Below are 18,779 nucleotides of genomic sequence, written 5' to 3' on the forward strand. Positions count from 1 at the left end.
TGGTGGGAATATAAGCTAGTTCAACCATTGTGGAAAGCAATACGGAGGTTCCTCAAAAAATTAAAAATAGAAATACCATTTGACCCAGGAATCCCACTCCTTGGAATTTACCCAAAGAATACAACTTCTAAGATTCAAAAAGATGTATGCACCCCTATGTTTATCACAGCACTTTTTACAATAGCCAAGATATGGAAGCAACCTAAGTGTCCACCAGTAGATGAATGGATAAAGAAGATGTAGTACATATACACAATAGAATACTATTCGGCCATAAGAAAGAAACAAATCCTACAATTTGTAACAACATGGATGGAGCTGGCCGACGTTATGCTCAGTGAAATAAGCCAGGCAGAGAAAGACAAGTGCCAAATTATTTCCCTCATTTGTGGAGTATAACAATGAAGCAAAACTGAAGGAACAAAATAGTAGCAGACGCAGATAATCCAAGAAAGAACTAGTGGTTACCAAAGGGGAGGGGTGCGGGAGGGCGGGTGGGGAGGGAGGGAGAAGGGGATTGAGGGGTATTATGTTTAGTACGCATGGTGTGGGGGATCACAGGGAAAATAGCGTAGCACAGAGAAGGCACATAGTGGATCTGTGGCATCTTGCTGCACTCACTGATGGACAGTGACTGCACTGGGGTGTGAGTGGGGACTTGATAATATGGGTAAATGTAGTAAGCACATTGTTTTTTCATGTGAAACCTTCATAAGAGTGTATATCAATTACACCTTAATAAAAATTTCAAAAAAAAAGATGTAGTGAGGGGGTATATGGAATATCAAAACGAGAAGGAAATCCTGCCTTTACAACAATATGAATGGATCTGAAGGTATTATGCTCAGTGAAATAAGTCAAACAAATAAATAGATAAATATCATGTGACCTCACATACATATAAGTAACAAGAAATTTATATTAAAATGTTTATATAAGAAATAATTTTTAAAAAATTTTAAGTTAGGTATATAGCAATTATATATTAAAAACAAGAAAATTAAGTAAGGCTAATGAGGTGAATTCTGTGAATATACATGTAAGTATTGGTAAGAATTAGAAACCTGAGAATATATGTAACTTCTGGGAAAATATTAATACACTAATGAAGATATGAAAATGTAAGGAGATAGATCAAAGACATTTCAAGCATGAGATATATCTAATATTTTGTCACTTGCCTAAATTAGTTTGGTTTTAGTCAAAATTTTAAATATACCAGAGTAGCATACTGCCAAAGATAAACTTTCAAAAAATATTGAGAGCAATAGTACCTTCAGTGATACAATTTTTAACACCTTGACATGATTGCAGATTCAATAAAAATATTAAATCTCAAAAACAAAAAAAACCAACACCCAACTATGTGCTGTCTGTACAATATTCACTTCAGCTGGGCTGAAAGTGAAGGGATGGAAAAAAAGATATTTCAAGTAAATGGAAACCAAAAGAGGTCAGACTATACTTTTATCAGAAAAACTACACTTTAAGTAACAAGAGACAAAGGACATTATAAAATGATAATGGAACCAATTAAGAGGCTGTAGGAATTATATAGACACAACATCTAAGCAGCAAAATATGTAAAACAAGTATTAACAAATCTAATAGGAGAAATAAACACCAATGTAAAAAAGTAAGACCTCTATTCCACTTTCAAGTGTGGATATAGCATTCAGATAGAAAATAAGTAAGGAAGCAATGGATTTGAATACACCTCAGACCGGGTCTGACAAGCCAACAACAGCAGAATACAGTCTTCTCAGCACACGCGGAATATTCTCAGGATAGAACACATTAGGTCTACACATTAGATAGAACACACAGGATAGAACAGAATAGGTCAACAAATTTAAGAAGACTGAAATCATATAAAGTTATTATTGAAGAAGATATGAACTCATATTAAATATGAAACTAGAAATCAGCAACTGGAGAGAAACTGGAAAAGCCACAAATACGTGAAAATTAAACAACATACTCCTGAACAACCAATGGGTCAAAGAATAAATCAAGAGGGAAATCAGAACATCCTGAACAAATGAAAATGAAAACAAACTTAGGTAATATAGCAAAAGTAGTTCTAATATTAAATTTATAGTGATAAATGCCTACATTAAGAAAAAAAAAAGCTCTCAAACAACCCACCTGTATGTACACCTCAAGGAATTGGACAGAGAACAAACTAAGTTCAGTGTTAACAGAAAGAAGGAAGTAATAAAGATCAGAACTGAAATACGGAATAGAAAAACAATATAGAAGATGAACAAAATAGTTGGTTTTTGAAAAAATAAAACTGACAAGCCTTTAGCTATAGTAAAAAAGAGGAGGCTCTAATTAAATCAGAACTGAAAGAGGCAACATTATAACTGATAGCACGGAAATACAAAGGATCTTAAGAGACTATTATGAACAATCACATGTCAACATAATGGAAAATGTAGAATTGGATAAATTCCAAGAAACATACAATTTTCCAAGTCTGAATCGTGAAGAGATAGGAAATTTGAACAAACCAATCATGAGTAAGATTCATTAAGCAATCAAAAACTCCCAACAAAGGAAATCCCAGGAACAGATGGTAGCACTAATGAATTTTTTTTTCTTTTATGGTGTTCAGGGCTCTACGACTCTGAACATGCTAAAAACACCTAACTGTCTATTTTTAATGGTCGGTTTCTATACTTTTTTTTTTGGTATCATTAATCTACAATTACATGAGGAACACTATGTTTACTAGACTACCCCCATCACCAAGTTCCCCCCACCAACCCCATTACAAACACTGTCCGTCAGTGTAATAAGATGCAGTAGAATCACTACTTGTCTTCTCTGTGTTGCACAGCCCTCCCCCCCCCCATATTATACATGTTAATCGTAATGCTCCCTTTCTTCCCCCCCAAACCGCTTTACCCCTCCCTTCCCACCCATCCTCCCCAGTCCCTTTCCCTTTGGTAACTGTTAGTCCATTCTTGGGTTCTGTGATTCTGCTGCTGTTCTGTTACTTTAGTTTTTATTTGTTCTTATACTCCACATATGAGTGAAATCATTTGGTACTTGTCTTTCTCCACTTGGCTTATTTCACTGAGCATAATACCCTCTAGCTCCATCCATGTTGTTGCAAATGGCAGGATTTGTTTTCTTCTTATGGTTGAATAATATACCATTGTGTATATGTACCACATCTTTATCCATTCATCTACTGATGGACACTTAGGTTGCTTCCATTTCTTGGCTATTGTAAACAGTGTCGTGATAAACACAGGGGTGCATCTGTCTTTTTCAAACTGTGCTGCTGCATTCTTAGGGTAAATTCCTAGAAGTGGAATTCCTGGGTCAAATGGTATGTCTCTTTTGAGCTTTTTGAGGAACCTCCATACTGCTTTCCACAATGGTTGAACTAGTTTACATTCCCACCAGCAGTGTAGGAGGTTTCCCCTTTCTTCCACATCCTTGCCAACATTTGTTGTTGTTTGTCTTTTGGATGGTGGGGATCTGTACTCGTGTGAGGTGATATCTCATTGAGGTTTTAATTTGCATTTCTCTGATGACTAGCATTGTGGAGCATCTTTTCATGTGTCTGTTGGCCATCTTAATTTCTTCTTTGGAGAACTGTCTGTGCAGCTCCTCTAACCATTTTTTTAATAGGATGATTTGCTTTTTGTTTGTTGAGGTGCATGAGCTCTTTATGTATTTTGGATGTTAACCTGTTATTGGATCTGTCATTTATGAATATATTCTCCCATACTGTAGGATGCCTTTTTGTTCTATTGGTGGTGTCCTTTGCTGTACAGAAGCTTTTCAGCTTGATATAGTCCCACTTGCTCATTTTTGCTTTTGTTTCCCTTGCCCGGGAAGATATGTTCACGAAGAAGTTGCTCATGTTTATGTCCAAGAGATTTTTGCCTGTTTTTTTCTAAGAGTTTTATGGTTTCATGGCTTACATTCAGGTCTTTGATCCATTTCAAATTTACTTTTGTGTATGGGTTAGACAGTGATCCAGTTTCATTCTCTTACATGTAGCTGTCCAGTTTTGCCAGCACCATCTGTTGAAGAGACTGTCATTTCCCCATTGTATGTCCATGGCTCCTTTATAACATATTAATTGATCATATATGTTTGGGTTAATATCTGGACTCTTTATTCTGTTCCACTCGTCTGTGGCTCTGTTCTTGTGCCAGTATCAAATTGTCTTGATTACTGTGACTTTGAAGTAGAGCTTGAAGTTGGGAAGTGAGATGCCCCCTGCTTTATTCTTCCTTTTCAGGATTGCTTTGGCTTTTCGGGTCTTTTGTGGTTCCATATGAATTTTAAAACTATTTGTTCCAGTTCGTTGATGAATGCTGTTGGTATTTTGATAGGCATTGCACTGAATTTGTAGATTGCTTTAGGCAGGATGGCCGTTTTGACAATATTAATTCTTCGTAGCCAAGAGCATGGAATGAGTTTCCATTTGTTTGTGTCCTCTTTAATTTCTCTTAAGAGTGTCTTGTAGTTTTCAGGGTATAGGTCTTTCATTTCCTTGATTAGGATTATTCCTAGGTGTTTTATTCTTTTTGATGCAATTGTGAATGGAACTGTTTTCCTGATTTCTCTTTCTGTTAGTTCATTGTTAGTTTATAGGAAAGCAACAGATTTCTGTGTATTAATTTTGTATCCTGCAACTTTGCTGAATTCAGGCAGCAGTTCTAGTAGTTTTGGAATGGAGTCTTTAGGGTTTTTTATGTACAATATCATGTCATCTGCAGATAGTGACAGTTTGATTCTTCTTTATCAAGAATGCCTTTATCTGGAAGCCTTGTATTTCTTTGTTTTGCCTGATTGCTGTGGGTACGACCTCCAGTAATATGTTGAATAACAGTGGGGAGAGTGGGCATCCTTGTCTTGTTCCCAATCTTAAGAGGAAAAGCTTTCAGCTTCTCGCTGTTAAGTATGATGTTGGCTGTGGGTATGTCGTATATGGCCTTTATTGTTTAGATACTTGCCCTGTATACCCATTTTGTTGAAAGGTTTTATCATGAATTGATGTTGTATTTTGTCAAATGCTTTTTCAGCATCTATGGAAATGATCATGTGGTTTCTGTCCTTCTTTTTATTGATGTGGTGGATGACGTTGATGGATTTTCGAATGTTGTACCATCCTTGGATCCCTGGGATGAATCCCACTTGGTCATGGTGTATGATCCCCTTGATGTATTACTGAATTCGGTTTGCTAATATTTTGTTGAGTATTTTTGCATCTATGTTCATCAGGGATATTGGTCTGTAATTTTCTTTTTTTGTGGTGTCTTTGCCTGGTTGTGGTATTAGAGTGATGCTGGCTTCACTGAATGATTTGGAAGTATTCCCTCCTCTTGTATTTTCTGGAAAACTTTAAGGAGGATGGGTATTAGGTCTTCACTAAATGTCTGATAAAATACACCAGGGAGTCCGTCTGGCCCAGGGGTTTTGTTCTTGGGTAGTTTTTTGATTACTGATTCAACTTCTTTGCTGGTAATTGGTCTGTTTAGACTTTCTGTTTCTTCCTTGTTCAATCTTGGAATGTTGTATTTTTCTAGGAAGTTGTCCATTTCTTCTAGGTGTTCCAGCTTGTTAGCATATATATTTTCATAGTATTCTCTAATAATTTTTTGTATTTCTGTGGGGTCCGTCATGATTTTTCCTTTCTCATTTCTGATTCTCCTGATGTGTGTAGATTCTCTTTTTCTCTTAATAAGTGTGGCTAAGGGCTTATCTATTTTGTTTATTTTTTCAAAGAACCAGCTCTTGTTTTCATTAATTTTTTCTATTGTTTCATTATTCTCAATTGTATTTATTTCTTCTCTGATCTTTATTATGTCTCTCTTTCTGCTGACTTTGGACCTCATTTTTCTTTTTCCAGTTTCAATTATTGTGACGTTAGATTATTCATTTGGGATTGTTCTTCCTCCTTTAAATATGCCTGGATTGCTATATACTTTACTCTTAGAACTGCCTTCACTGCGTCCCACAGAAGTTTGGGCTTTATGCTGTCATTTTCATTTGTGTCCATATATTGCTTGATCTCTGTTTTAATTTGGTCATTGATCCATTGATTATTTAGAAGCATGTTGTTAAGCCTCCATGTGTTTGTGAGCGTTTTTGTTTTCTTTGTACAATTTATTTCTATTTTTATACCTTTGTAGTCTGACAAGTTTGTTGGTAGAACTTCAGTCTTTTTTAATTTACTGAAGCTCTTTTTGTGGCCTAGTATGTGGTCTATTCTGGAGAATGTTCCATGTGCACTTGAGAAGAATGTGTATCCTGCTGCTTTTGGGTGTAGAACTCTGTAGCTGTCTGTTAAGTTCATCTGTTCTAGTGTGTTGTTCAGTGCCTCTGTGTCCTTACTGATTTTCTGTCTGGTCGATCTGTCCTTGGAGTGAGTGGTGTGTTGAAGTTTCCTAGAATGAATGCGTTGCATTTTATTTCCTCCTTTAATTCTGTTAGTACTCGTTTCACATATGTTGGTGCTCCTGTATTGGGTGCATATATATTTATAATGGTTATAGCCTCTCGTTGGACTGACCCCTTTATCATTATGTAATGTCCTTCCTTTATCTCTTGTTACTTTCTTTGCTTTGAGGTCTATTTTGTCTGATACAAGTACTGCAACACCTGCTTTTTTCTCCCTGTTGTTTGCATGAAATATCTTTTTCCATCCCTTGACTTTTAGTCTGTGTATGTCTTTGGGTGTGAGGTAAGACTCTTGTAAGGAGCATATAGATGGGTCTTGCTTTTTTATCCATTCTGTTACTCTGTGTCTTTTGATTGGTGCATTCAGTCCATTTACATTTAGGGTGATTATTGAAAGACATTGCCATTGCAGGCTTTAGATTCGTGGTTATCAAAGGTTCAAGGGTAACTTCTTTACTATCTAGCCATCTGACTTAACTCTCTTATTAAGCTATTATAAGCACAGTCTTTATATGTGCTTCTTTATTTCTCTCCCTTCTTATTCCTCCTCCTTCATTCTTTATATGTTAGGTGTTCTATTCTGTTCTCCTTTGTGTTTCCTTTGACTGCTTTTGTGAGTAGTTGATTTTATTTTTTGCCTTTAGTTAGTATTTGGTTGGTCTGCTTTCTTTGCTGTGATTTTATTTTCTCTGGTGACATCTATTTAGCCTTAGGAGTGCTTCCATCCAGAGCAGTCCCTTTAAAATATCCTGTAGAAGTGGTTTGTGAGAGGCAAATTCCCTCAACTTTTGTTTGTCTGGGAATTGTTTAGTCCCTCCTTCATATTTAAATAATTGTGCTGGATGCAGTATTCTTGGTTCAAGGCCCTTCTGTTTCATTGCATTAAATATATCATGCCATTTTCTTTTGGCTTGTAAGGTTTCTCTTCAGAAGTCTGATGATAGCCTGATGGGTTTTCTTTTGTAGTTGACCTTTTTACTCTCTCTGGCTGCCTTTAATACTCTGTTCTTGTCTTTGATCTTTGCCATTTTAATTATTGTAAGTCTTGTTGTTGTCCTCCTTGGGTCCCTTGTGTTGGGAGTTCTGTTGGCCTCCATGGTCTGAGGGACTATTTCCTCCCCCCCAGTTTGGGGCAGTTTTCAGATATTATTTATTCAAATACACTTTCTATGCCTTTTTTTCTCTTCTTCTTCTGATACCCCTATAATGCAAATATTGTTACATTTGGATTGGTCATACAGTTCTCTTAGTATTTTTTCATTCCTGGAGATCCTTTTGTCTCTCTCTCTCTCTGCCTCAGCTTCTCTGTGTTCCTGTTCTCTAATTTCTATTACATTAACAGCCTTTTGCACCTCATCCAGTCTGCTCTTAAGTCCTTCCAGAGATTGTTTTATTTCTGTATTCTCCCTCCCTACTTACTCCTTTAGCTCTTGCATATTTCTCTGCAGGTCCATCAGCATGGTTATGACCTTTGTTTTGAGTTCTTTTTCACAAGATTGGTTAAATCTATCACCCCAGGCCCTCTCTCAGGGGTTGTCTGGGTAATTCTGGATTGGACCAAATTCTTCTGCCTTTTCATGGCAATAGAGGTAGCTGTAGGCAGGTACCATGTGTGTCAGCTGGGAGAACAAAGTCCTTTCCTGCTTGCTGGTCACCTTGCCCTTCTCTGCTGCCTGTGTCAGTCACCTGCACTCCTGGAGTAGCCTCTAGATTAATCCCCTAAGCTGCCATAGCTGGAGTTGCCGTCAGGGTAGCCCAGAGCCCTGCAGGGAGTGACAGGTGCACCAGGTGTGCTCCCCTGCGAGAGGGGTGCCCATTTGCATCTTGCCTCGGGTTCTTCTGCCTGCACCAGGTAGCTGCGTGTTGGTGGTGGCCTTTGGGTCTGGCCTGGCTGGCTGCCGCTCCTTGGCCACTCGACAGCTGCTGCGGGCACGCACAGCCACTCTCGGGCCGCTCCTCCGCTCTCAGGCTAGTGGGCCGCTGTGTCAGGGGCCGTCCCAGCTAGAGGAACAACTGGCAGGGTGCTTATTGACTTGAGGGGCTTCAGAGCTGTGCTGCCTCCCTGGGGATTAGGGTGCTTGGAGTTCCTCGGGGTTTCCAGCTGCTGGGCTGAGTTTGCTGGGACAATTCCGTCCAGCTGTGAAGTCTGTGTCCCTTTAAGACTTTCAAAAAGCACTCGCTTTTCTTTTGTCCCAGGGAAGCTGGCTGCGGGGACCTGCTTGCAGATTTTGCTTTTCTGTTTCTCTAATATCTAGCACACCGTGCAATGTGTATCTGTGCTCCCTGTGCAGATTACTAGAGCTGGTTGTTTAGCAGTCCTGAGCTTTCACTCCCTGCCCACTCCAACTCCTCTCCTCACACTGGGGAGCTGGTGTGGGGGTAGGGGCGCTCGGGTCCTGCCGGGCCGCGGCTTGTATCTTATCCCCTTCCTGAGATGCTGATTTCTCGCAGATGTAGATGTAGCCTGACTGTTGTACTGTATCCACTGGTCTCTCTTTTAGGAATGGTTGTGTATGTTGTAGTTTCAAAAATATATATGGTTTTATGAGGAGATTTCTGCTGCCCTACTCATGCCGCCATCTTGGCCCACTCCTTTGTGATTTGCTTTTATAGTCAATAGATTTGTCTATTTTATCCTTTTCATTCTATCAGTTTTGCTTCACATATTTTGAAACTGTTTGGTGCATATGCATTTACTCTTCTTGGTAAAGGATTATTAACTCTTCTTGGTGAATTGACCATTTTATCATTATTAAGTGTTCCTCTTTGTCCTTGGTAATTTTCTTTGCTCCAAAGTGTAGTTTATCTAATATTAATATAGCCACTCATGTTGCTTTTAAAACCAATGTTTGCACAGTATACTGTTTTCCATCATTTGACTTTCAACCTCCCTGTATCTTTATATTGGACATGAATTTCTAATAGAGAACATATAGTTGGATCATGCATGCTTTTATATACACTCAGCCAACTACTGACCTTTAATTGTAATTAGAACATTTACATTTAAAGTAATTACTGATGTTAAAGCGTAAGTCTATCATTTATTATCTGTTTGCTGTTTGTTTTCTCTGTTTCCCCTTCCTTATCTTCTTTTGTGGTTACTTTAACACTTTAGGAATTCCATTTTGATTATCTTTAGTATTTTGAGTATCTTCTTTGTATAGTTGTTCAGTGGTTGCACTACTGTACTTATCTTTTAACCTAGCAATCCCAATTCTAGAAATGTAACATGAAAATATACCTCCAACATTACATATACCCCAGGTTATTCACTGCTTCATAATTTTTATTGTAAAATATCGGGGACAACTTGAATACTCATACATTGTCTAAAAGACCTACAATATGTCCAGACAATGGAGTACTACTTTGCATTTATACAAGAAAAAAAAAGATGAATTTCTCTATGAACTGGTTTCTAGGATACTGCTTAAGTGAAAAAAAAAAGCAGTTGAAAAGAGTATTACTGTATGTTACACACTTTATGTAAGAAAGAAGTCACTAGGAAAAAAAATATATATGTATCTGTTCATTATAAGGATAAACCAGAAACTAAAAGACTGGTTACCTCCTGGTAGTAAAGGGGTAGAAAGGAGGGACTGGAACTGAGGGGATAGGGTAAGAAGGAGAAGCATTTCTCACTGCATACTTTTTAGTATATCTCTGACTCTCAGAATAAAAAGTAATGTTTCATATACTTCCTTAAATAATTAAAACTAACGAGGATTTGGGAGAACTGAAACATAGCTTATTAGTATGAACTCATGTTTTAATGAACATACAAATAAATATATTTTGTGTATATGCTTTCCTATAAATATACACATGTATTTCCTATACATGTGTACATGCATTTATTTACATATATTCATATACATAATACATATATTTCCTCTCCGAGTCCACTGAGAAGACCTGATTGCAATGACACTGCAGCAGCAATGAGCACATTCAATTTTGGTTTTTAAATACCATTCTCCAATAAAAGGAACCTGAATTCCTTGGAGAAGTGGTTGTTGCTAGTGTTGAGGCACACAAAACAGAAGATGTGACACAAACAACTTTGTGGCTCCAAAGAGTAAGAAAGTGGTAGAAAATGAAGAAAACATGATAAAAGGATGTAAAAACCAATCTGAAGGAATTCCCAAAGGTCAAATCTGGAGCAATTTGAGCAATGACATAAATAAGGTAGTATTAAATTTGAATTATATACTGGGCAAAAACTACAGTAGTAGCTGAGCCACAGGAAAGATCCACTGATGAATACTAAAAGTAATGTATAGAGGTTTGGGGAGAAACAGGATTAATGCGTAATACTTAAAACTTTTTTCTAAGATATATATTTACAAAAGAACAGTAACTTTACAGTGCAGAAACCTTGCAGATAACATTTCAATTAAGTGAGTAAGGTTAAATTAACCAGTAGTAAGATATATTGACACCATATATCCTCTACTACAATGCACTGGGATCTGTAGTTCCTTAATAGATTCATACCAAAGCTCATTTCCTGGTTTTGATAATTCCACTATTATTATGTAGGATGTAAACATGAAAGGAACCAGATAAAGGGTATATGGGAAGTCTCTATACTGATTTTTGCAATATTTCTGTAAACCTGAAATTATTTCAGAAATAAAAATTTTTTTAAAAGCTATTAAATGTATGTTAACCAATTTCCTCGATTAGACATACCTAAATTCTCACTGATGTCTTGAAAGTAAATGTTAGAATTCTTTATAGCAGGCTTATCTGCTGAAAGTGAAAGTCTTTCAGTTGAACTATAAACTACCTCATTAAAAGCTATAATCAAAAAGTGTGAGCATCCCTTAAAATTTCCTGAGTTCAGAGAAGAGTAATTATTTGAAAGAGGATTAGGAAAATTCAAATATAAAATATAAATAGTAAAATATTTTTCCTCCTACCTAGAAGCCAGGTCTACTTCCCCACCCACAACCCACATCCGTAACTATTATTTTCCGTAACAGTTATTTTCCTATTCTCTCCTTCATCAAATAGGTCACCAATATTAATACCTCCTAAAAATACTAAATAATTGTTTTGAAGTGAGAGTATAGGAAGGCGTAGAGTATATAAGGATATAGTTTACAAAATCAGGGGCTGTAACATGAACTGCAAAAATATTTGTAAAACTGTAAAAATTTGAAAACTGAGGCAGGTTCTGGAGTCTTCCTATATCAAGACACTCTTTTCCCAATCAATGAATGAAGGGTGGAGCTGTGCTGCTGTCCCAGACACAAGGGTATATACTGCTGCTCCTCTTGAACCTGGATGCATACACTTCCTTGTGCCAGCAGCTACTGAATCTGGCAGGAGACTAACTGCTGCTAGCCATCTGAACCCTTTGCCATAGCTGCCACTACTCAAAATGTGAAGTTTTAGCATGTGGCTTGGGACAAATGACTTGCTGTCTGGAAGAAAATACCAATGCATCTTACTTATAAATGGACTATATCCCAGAACTCTATGCTAGACAAATTGCATTTTTCTCACAAAAATTTATTTCCTAGGTAGTCCCAACAATCTGTTTAACTTAGTATTATTTTCATAGACAACATAAATATTATTGTCAGTAGTTAAAGAAATTTTAAAAAATCATAGAACTTGAAGAACTCAAATGTATCTTCAATGCCAGTGCTTGAAGGAAGTAGTACTACTTGGTAAAACTGCTGCAATTATCTGTGCATACCACAGCATCCAGGGCACTATAGCTAACTCACAGAGTTCCCACAGATTATTTTAAATTTTCAACTGGCTTCTGTCAGACACTATCAAACTACTACTATTAACTTGTTTGGGTCTAACTACTTAATAAATGGGACTACTAACGCATTTCTTTTGGCCTGTGGACACTATGAACCAAGAAAGTTTAAACCTCTGTATTAAAGGATAATGAGAAATGAGAGTTAACCACTGTGGAAGCTCTCTGAAGGAACTTTCTGGATATTCTCAAGGAATTTGGTGGCTGATAACATTTGTACTTTTAGCAAAGCTGATTTCATTAAAAAGAAGTTATGGTTCATTTAAATATTTACAGTTTGTATTCTTTTTTCTATGTAATAGTTTAATAAAAATTTCTGTAAAAATCATGACTTCCTCTTTCTCAATACAGGTATATTATGGTACTACTCTTATAATTATCATAGGTTTTTTAAAGAAGGCCTCTGGAGGCCTGTACGCTGAATAAAGAAAGAATGAAGGACAGGCATTAAAATATTTTACTTAGCTAACATGACAAGAAGTGAAAGAGAAAAAAGAATTAAAGTGATTTACATACATATGAGAGTGCGTTAAATGAATTAAGTATACAGCTGTGAAACAGAAGATAAAAGAGATTCCTTTTATACTTGATGTGCCAGATACTGAGATGAAAGCAGGTACTAGAAATATTTGGTGAGGCTGGGCAGGATGGCTGGCTAGAAGAAGCTGAGTAATGACAATGTCAGGACACAACTGAACTAAGACATCAGAGAAATACTTAACAGTGGGCAACTATCTAGATGTTTGGACATATGAACAGTGATAAGTGCTTTGCCTTCATCCTTCATCTGTGTATGTATGTATATGTGTGTGTGTGTGTGTGTGTGTCTATAGATGTATATATATAGTTTGGCCTTAATTGTAATGGTTTTTCTTACCTGGATTCCAAACCCAGAACTGCAGTTATTTCTTGTTTGGAAGCCTGTACTTGGTATAAAAGCTTAACAATGTAGTTAAGGTGTTCTGGGTCAAACACCATCCCAGCTTCAATAAGCTGTAGAAAAGAAAAAAAAAAGGCAGTCATTCTTATGAAAACCTAACAGTTAAAAACCTAAGAGTTAAAAACCTTAGTGTGTGCAACCACTAAGACACAAATGGGAAACATGAAACATGGAGACACCCGACTTCAAGAATTTAAAGCAAAAGTGAAAGTAGTAATTTTGAATTCAAAACTTGAATATTTTTTCTGTTCTCCATTATCTCAACCACTTTATCTCTTGTACCTCTTGTTTGATACGCATTCTGTCTTTTAGTATAGCACTGGTGTTTATACCTTATCCTCGACTGTAAACTTTCTGAGAAGCATCAAATTGATATTTTTTACAACTATTAAGGGTGATTAAGTAATTTTTGATTAAAAAACCTTCTAGGCAAGCAATCCCGCCAAGTTTTATGCAACTAGAGGTATTCACTGAAATATTTGTTCACCTGATAGAGTGGTTCCAAGCAACTATAAATCCTAAAAACAAGGGGGGGGGGCGGTTTCCTGCTACTGAACTTATTCTGAAATGGATGGCTGGGTGGTACCAAATATAGGACATATTCAACAAAAGTAAAAATTTTAGTACATTTTTAGAGACATAAAAGTTATTATTTTTTGGTTTAGTGTTAAATATAAAATTAACTCCTAGCCATTGTTTCTATCTGCTTTCTTTTAGTCATGATTTTCTACTTACGTATTGTGCACTTATTTTTATTACAAATAACCTAAAGTGTTTTTGAAAAAGAGAATTTTCTTTAATCATCTTTAATGTGTAGAGATGAGGGTAGTTCACGAATCAGAAAGAAGTGTGTTATAGTTCCCAGGAGGGTTTGTATTTATTTAAGGGAAGGCCTGTCAGTCACTGGAGTCTGTTTATAAATCCTATTTCAGGAGAACATTTCTGAAAATAGAATTCTTTAGCATGAAGAATGTGAATAAAAGGCAATTTAAGGGTAAAAGTAGAAATGATTATTTTCTTGGTTACTCACTATCAAAGAATAAAAGAGATCAAATAAAATCATACCTTGCAAAGGATATCAATTAAAGCAGGCACAGCATTCCTTAATTTCATAGTTGCCACATGCTCAAATATTTCTAGTAATATTTTCAGAGCAGGCTGGATAAAACAAAAAAATTATACTCGTTTTCATGTTGTAGTAAATCTTAAGTTTCTCAAATACATTTATGCTGAAAAACACAAGTATGTGCTACAGAGTATTTAAACAGCACAGAAATTTAACTGATAATTGTACAAACAAGAAAAATTACAAAGAAATTAACTGAAAATATTAAAAAATATATATTTTCAGGTTACTTACCAGCATTTTAACCATTATGCTGAGGTTCACTACCTCAAATACTTCTTTCAATAAACAATGTTTGAGTAAAGAATTTAGAAGATCATTTAGCACTTGTAAATCAAAGTGTATACCTGGAGGAAACTTTCTGTAGTATTCCATAAATATATTTACTGAAAACAAAAAAATATATATATTGAAGTCATTTGCTTATTTTAAGGTATTTTCCTAAATTAGATAAATTTTCCGTATTTAAAGATAACATATAAGTTCTTTTTCTTGAAAGGTACATTTCCAGTATCAGTATAATTTTATGAAAATAAAGCAAAGGTTGATTGTAGTAACATTTTAAGTCAACTAGGTATGTTAGGCACTTAGACTGGGAGTTAAATCCTGGGCTATCTGAAAAAAAAAAAAAAAAGATCCAAACTGCCTCAGACATTAGTGTCAACATGAACTAGGGAGACATACTCCCAGGGACTCTTCAGGCAATGGCCTGGTTATGTACGAAAGAATTTAATTTGGGGATAGATGCAGACTATTCTGACACACCCCTTCTTCTTATTTTAACCCCACCAACATGTTGACCCTGGAGGTATTTTTTATTCCAATTAATGATTATAAACTTCTACTAAAACTTGCAACATGATTTTCTTTGAGAAAGTAGTTCCTTAATGTTGATTCAATTCCTTAATCTATTTTCTATGCAATACTTAACTATTTCCAATTTTTCACCATTAATTTCACCACTAAAATTATTTTAATCAGGATCACTTCATTATTTTTTTATACAGTCCAAAATTTTGCAAGTCAAAATCTACACAGCTTAGCTGAATCTTAGTAAAAATTACTTTATATATGATTATGATTGTTTAATTATTTCTGCCATAGAGACTTATTACTATCTAGATTACTTGGCATTGCTTGGAAAGTCAGTAGCTAATGTAAAATTCAATAGCATAATAGAAAAATTAATGTTGAAGTTATAATAACTTTTAACAATTTAATACTACAAGAATATTCAGCTATATTCTAAAGCTTCTCTATATACAATTGCTTTTCCTGGGCATATACAGACAAATTCTTTCTGCTACTCACTTTGTAATATCTATTCAGTTGCCTATATAAAAAAGAAAGAAAAACTGATAGTATGGGAAATTCAGTGTCTGCTATAACTTATTAATAAAACTGGAACTGCAGATATTTAAAAAAGAAGACACAGTTCTTTTGAGTATATATCCAGAATGACTCCTGGATCATATGGTAATTTTATTTTTTAATATTTTGAGGAACTGCCACTCTGTTTTTCAGTGTCTATACCATTTTAGGTTCCCAACAACAGAGGTTCAAATTTCTCTATATCCTAACAATTGTTTTCTGTTTTCAATAGTAGCAATCTGAAGAGCATGAGGTGGTATCTCACTGTAGTTTTGATTTGTATTTCCCTAATGTTCAGTGACGTTGAGCATCTTTTTATTTGCTTATTGACCATTTATTTGCTTATTGGTATGTCTTCTTTGGAGAAATGTCTATTCAACTCCTTTACTGATTTTTGAATCAGGTTTTTTTGTTGAGTTTTAGGAGTTCTTCTCTACATATTCTGGATGTTAATCCCTTATCAGATATATAATTTGCAAGTGTTTTCTGTTTGCTGTTTTACTCTGTTGATACTGTCTTTTGATGCACAAACTTTAAATTTTTCATAAAGTCCAATTTGTCTGTTTTCTTTTGTCTGTGTCTTTGGTGTCATATCCAAGAAATCACTGCCAAACTAATGCTGTGAAGCTTTTGTTCTTATGATTTCTGCTAACAGTTTTATGGTTGTAGGTCTTACCTTAATTAAGGTCTTTGATCCATTTTAAATTAACATATATATATGTAGTTTTAGGTAAGAGACTAATTTTACTCTTTTGCATGTGGATGTCCATTTTCCCCAGCACCATCTGTTGGAAAAACCTATCTTTTCCCCACTGAATGGTCTTGGCATCCTTGTCAAAATTTGACTACATACACGATAGTTCATGTCTGGGATCTCTATTCTATCCAACTGGTATACTGGTCTGTCTTTATGCCACAATCACATTCTTTTTGATGACTTTGTACTCTTGTAGTAAGTTTTCAGGTCAGGAGGTTTTGTTCTTCAAGATTGTTTTGGGATCTTCTGGATTACATATGAATGCTATGATGGGTCTTTCTATTTCTGCACAAAATATCATTGGGAATTTTATAGGAATTGCACTGAATCTGCAGATCGCTTTGGGCAGTAGAGACATTTCAACAATACTAGGTCTTACAATCTGTGAACATGGGATGCATTTCCATTCATTTACCTCTTTTTTTTTCTTTTGATATTATTAATGTACAATTACATGAGCAACATTATGGTTACTAGACACCCCTGATTATCAAGTCCCCACCACATACCCCATTACAGTCACTGTCCATCAGCATAGTAAGATGCTATAGAACCACTACTTCTCTTCTGAGCTATACTGCCTTCCCCATGTCCACCCTACATTACATGTGCTAATCGTAGTGTTCCCTTTACCCCCTTATCCCTCCTTTCCTACCAATCCACACCAGTCTCTTTCCCTTTGGTAACTGTTAGTCCATTCCTGGGTTCTGTGAGTCTGCTGCTGTTTTGTTCCTTCAGTTTTTGCTTTCTTCTTATACTCCACAGATGAGTTTGATACTTGTCTTTTTCCGCCTGGCTTATTTCACTGAGCATAATACCCTCTAGCTCCATCCATGTTGTTGCAAATGGTAGGATCTGTTTTCTTCTAATGGCTGAATAATATTCCATTGTGTATATGTAACACATCTTCTTTATCCATTCATCTACTGATGGACACAGGTTCCTTCCATTTCTTGGCTATTGTAAATAGTGCTGTGATTAACATAGGGGTGCATAAGTCTTTTTCAAACTGGGTAGCTGCATTCTTAGGATAAATTCCTAGGAGTGGAATTCCTGGGTCAAATGGTATTTCTATTTTTAGGTTTTTGAGGAACCTCCTTACTGCTTTCCACAATAGTTAATTTACATTGCCACCAGCAGTGTAGGAGGGTTCCCCTTTCTCCACATTCTCGCCAACATCTGTTGTTGTTTGTCTTTTGGGTGGTGGCCATCCTTACTGGTGTGAGGTGATATCTCATTGTGGTTTTAATTTGCATTTCTCTGATGATCAGCAATGTGGAGCATCTTTTCATGTGCCTGTTGGCCATCTGAATTTCTTTGGAGAAGTTTCCGTTCAGATCCTCTGCCTATTTTTTAATTGGATTATTTGCTTTTTGTTTGTTGAGGTGTGTGAGCTGTTTATATAACTAGGATGTCAACCCTTTATCGGATATGTCACTTATGAATATATTCTCCCATACCATAGGATGTCTTTTTGTTCTACTGATGGTGTCCTTTGCTGTACAGAAGCTTTTTAGTTTGATATAGTCCCACTTGTTCATTTTTGGTTTTGTTTCTCTTAGCAGGAGAGATATGTTCATGAAGAACTTGCTCATGTTTATGTCCAAGAGATTTTTGGCTATATTTTTTTCTAAGAGTTTTATGGTTTCATGACTTACATTCAGGTTTTTGATACATTTTGAGTTTACTTTTGTGTATTGGTTAGATAATAATCCAGTTTCATTCTCTTAGATGTAGCTGTACAGTTTTGCCAACACCAGCTGTTGAAGAGGCTTTTATATCCCTACTGTACATCCATGGCATCTTTATCATATATTAATTGACCATATATGCTTGGGTTTATATTTGGGCTCTCTAGTCTGTTCCATTGGTCTATGGGTCTGTTCTTGTGCCAGTACCAAATTGTCTTGATTACTGTGGCTTTGTAGTAGAGTTTGAAGTTGGGAAGAGAGATTCCCCCTGCTTTATTCTTCCTTCTCAGAATTGCTTTGGCTATTCGGGATCTTTTGTGGTTCCATATGAATTTTAGAACTATTTGCTCTAATTTGTTGAAGAATGCTTTTGGTATTTTGATAGGCATTGCACTGAATTTGTAGATTGCTTTAGACAGGATGGCCATTTTGACAACATTAATTCTTCCTATCTATGTGCACAGGATGTGTTTCTATTTATTGGTGCCTTCTTTAATTTCTCTCATGACTGTCTTGTAGTTTTCAGGATATATGTCTTTCACTTCCTTGGTTAGGCTTATTCCTAGGTATTTTATCCTTTTTTATGTAATTGTGAATGGAATTGTTTTCCTGATTTCTCTTTCTGCTAGTTCATCTTTATAGGAATGTAACAGATTTCTGTGTATTAATTTTGTATC

General features: G+C 35.9%; 1 protein-coding gene across 1 annotated transcript in view; it reads right to left on the reverse strand.

Annotated features, from left to right (window-relative positions):
- The window catches only part of TOPAZ1 (testis and ovary specific TOPAZ 1), a 123,990-nt gene that overhangs the window by 36,893 nt on the left and 68,318 nt on the right, over positions 1 to 18,779 (reverse strand). Inside the window, exons 10-12 of the mRNA XM_036897180.2 lie at positions 14,518 to 14,669; positions 14,223 to 14,315; positions 13,095 to 13,210 (exon numbers count right to left, since the gene is read on the reverse strand). Coding sequence (XP_036753075.2) covers positions 13,095 to 13,210; positions 14,223 to 14,315; positions 14,518 to 14,669 — 361 coding nt within the window. The remainder of the gene's footprint in view (positions 1 to 13,094; positions 13,211 to 14,222; positions 14,316 to 14,517; positions 14,670 to 18,779) is intronic.

Source organism: Manis pentadactyla, chromosome 1 (assembly GCF_030020395.1).
Source record: "Manis pentadactyla isolate mManPen7 chromosome 1, mManPen7.hap1, whole genome shotgun sequence".
NCBI classification, from domain to species: Eukaryota; Metazoa; Chordata; class Mammalia; order Pholidota; family Manidae; genus Manis; species Manis pentadactyla.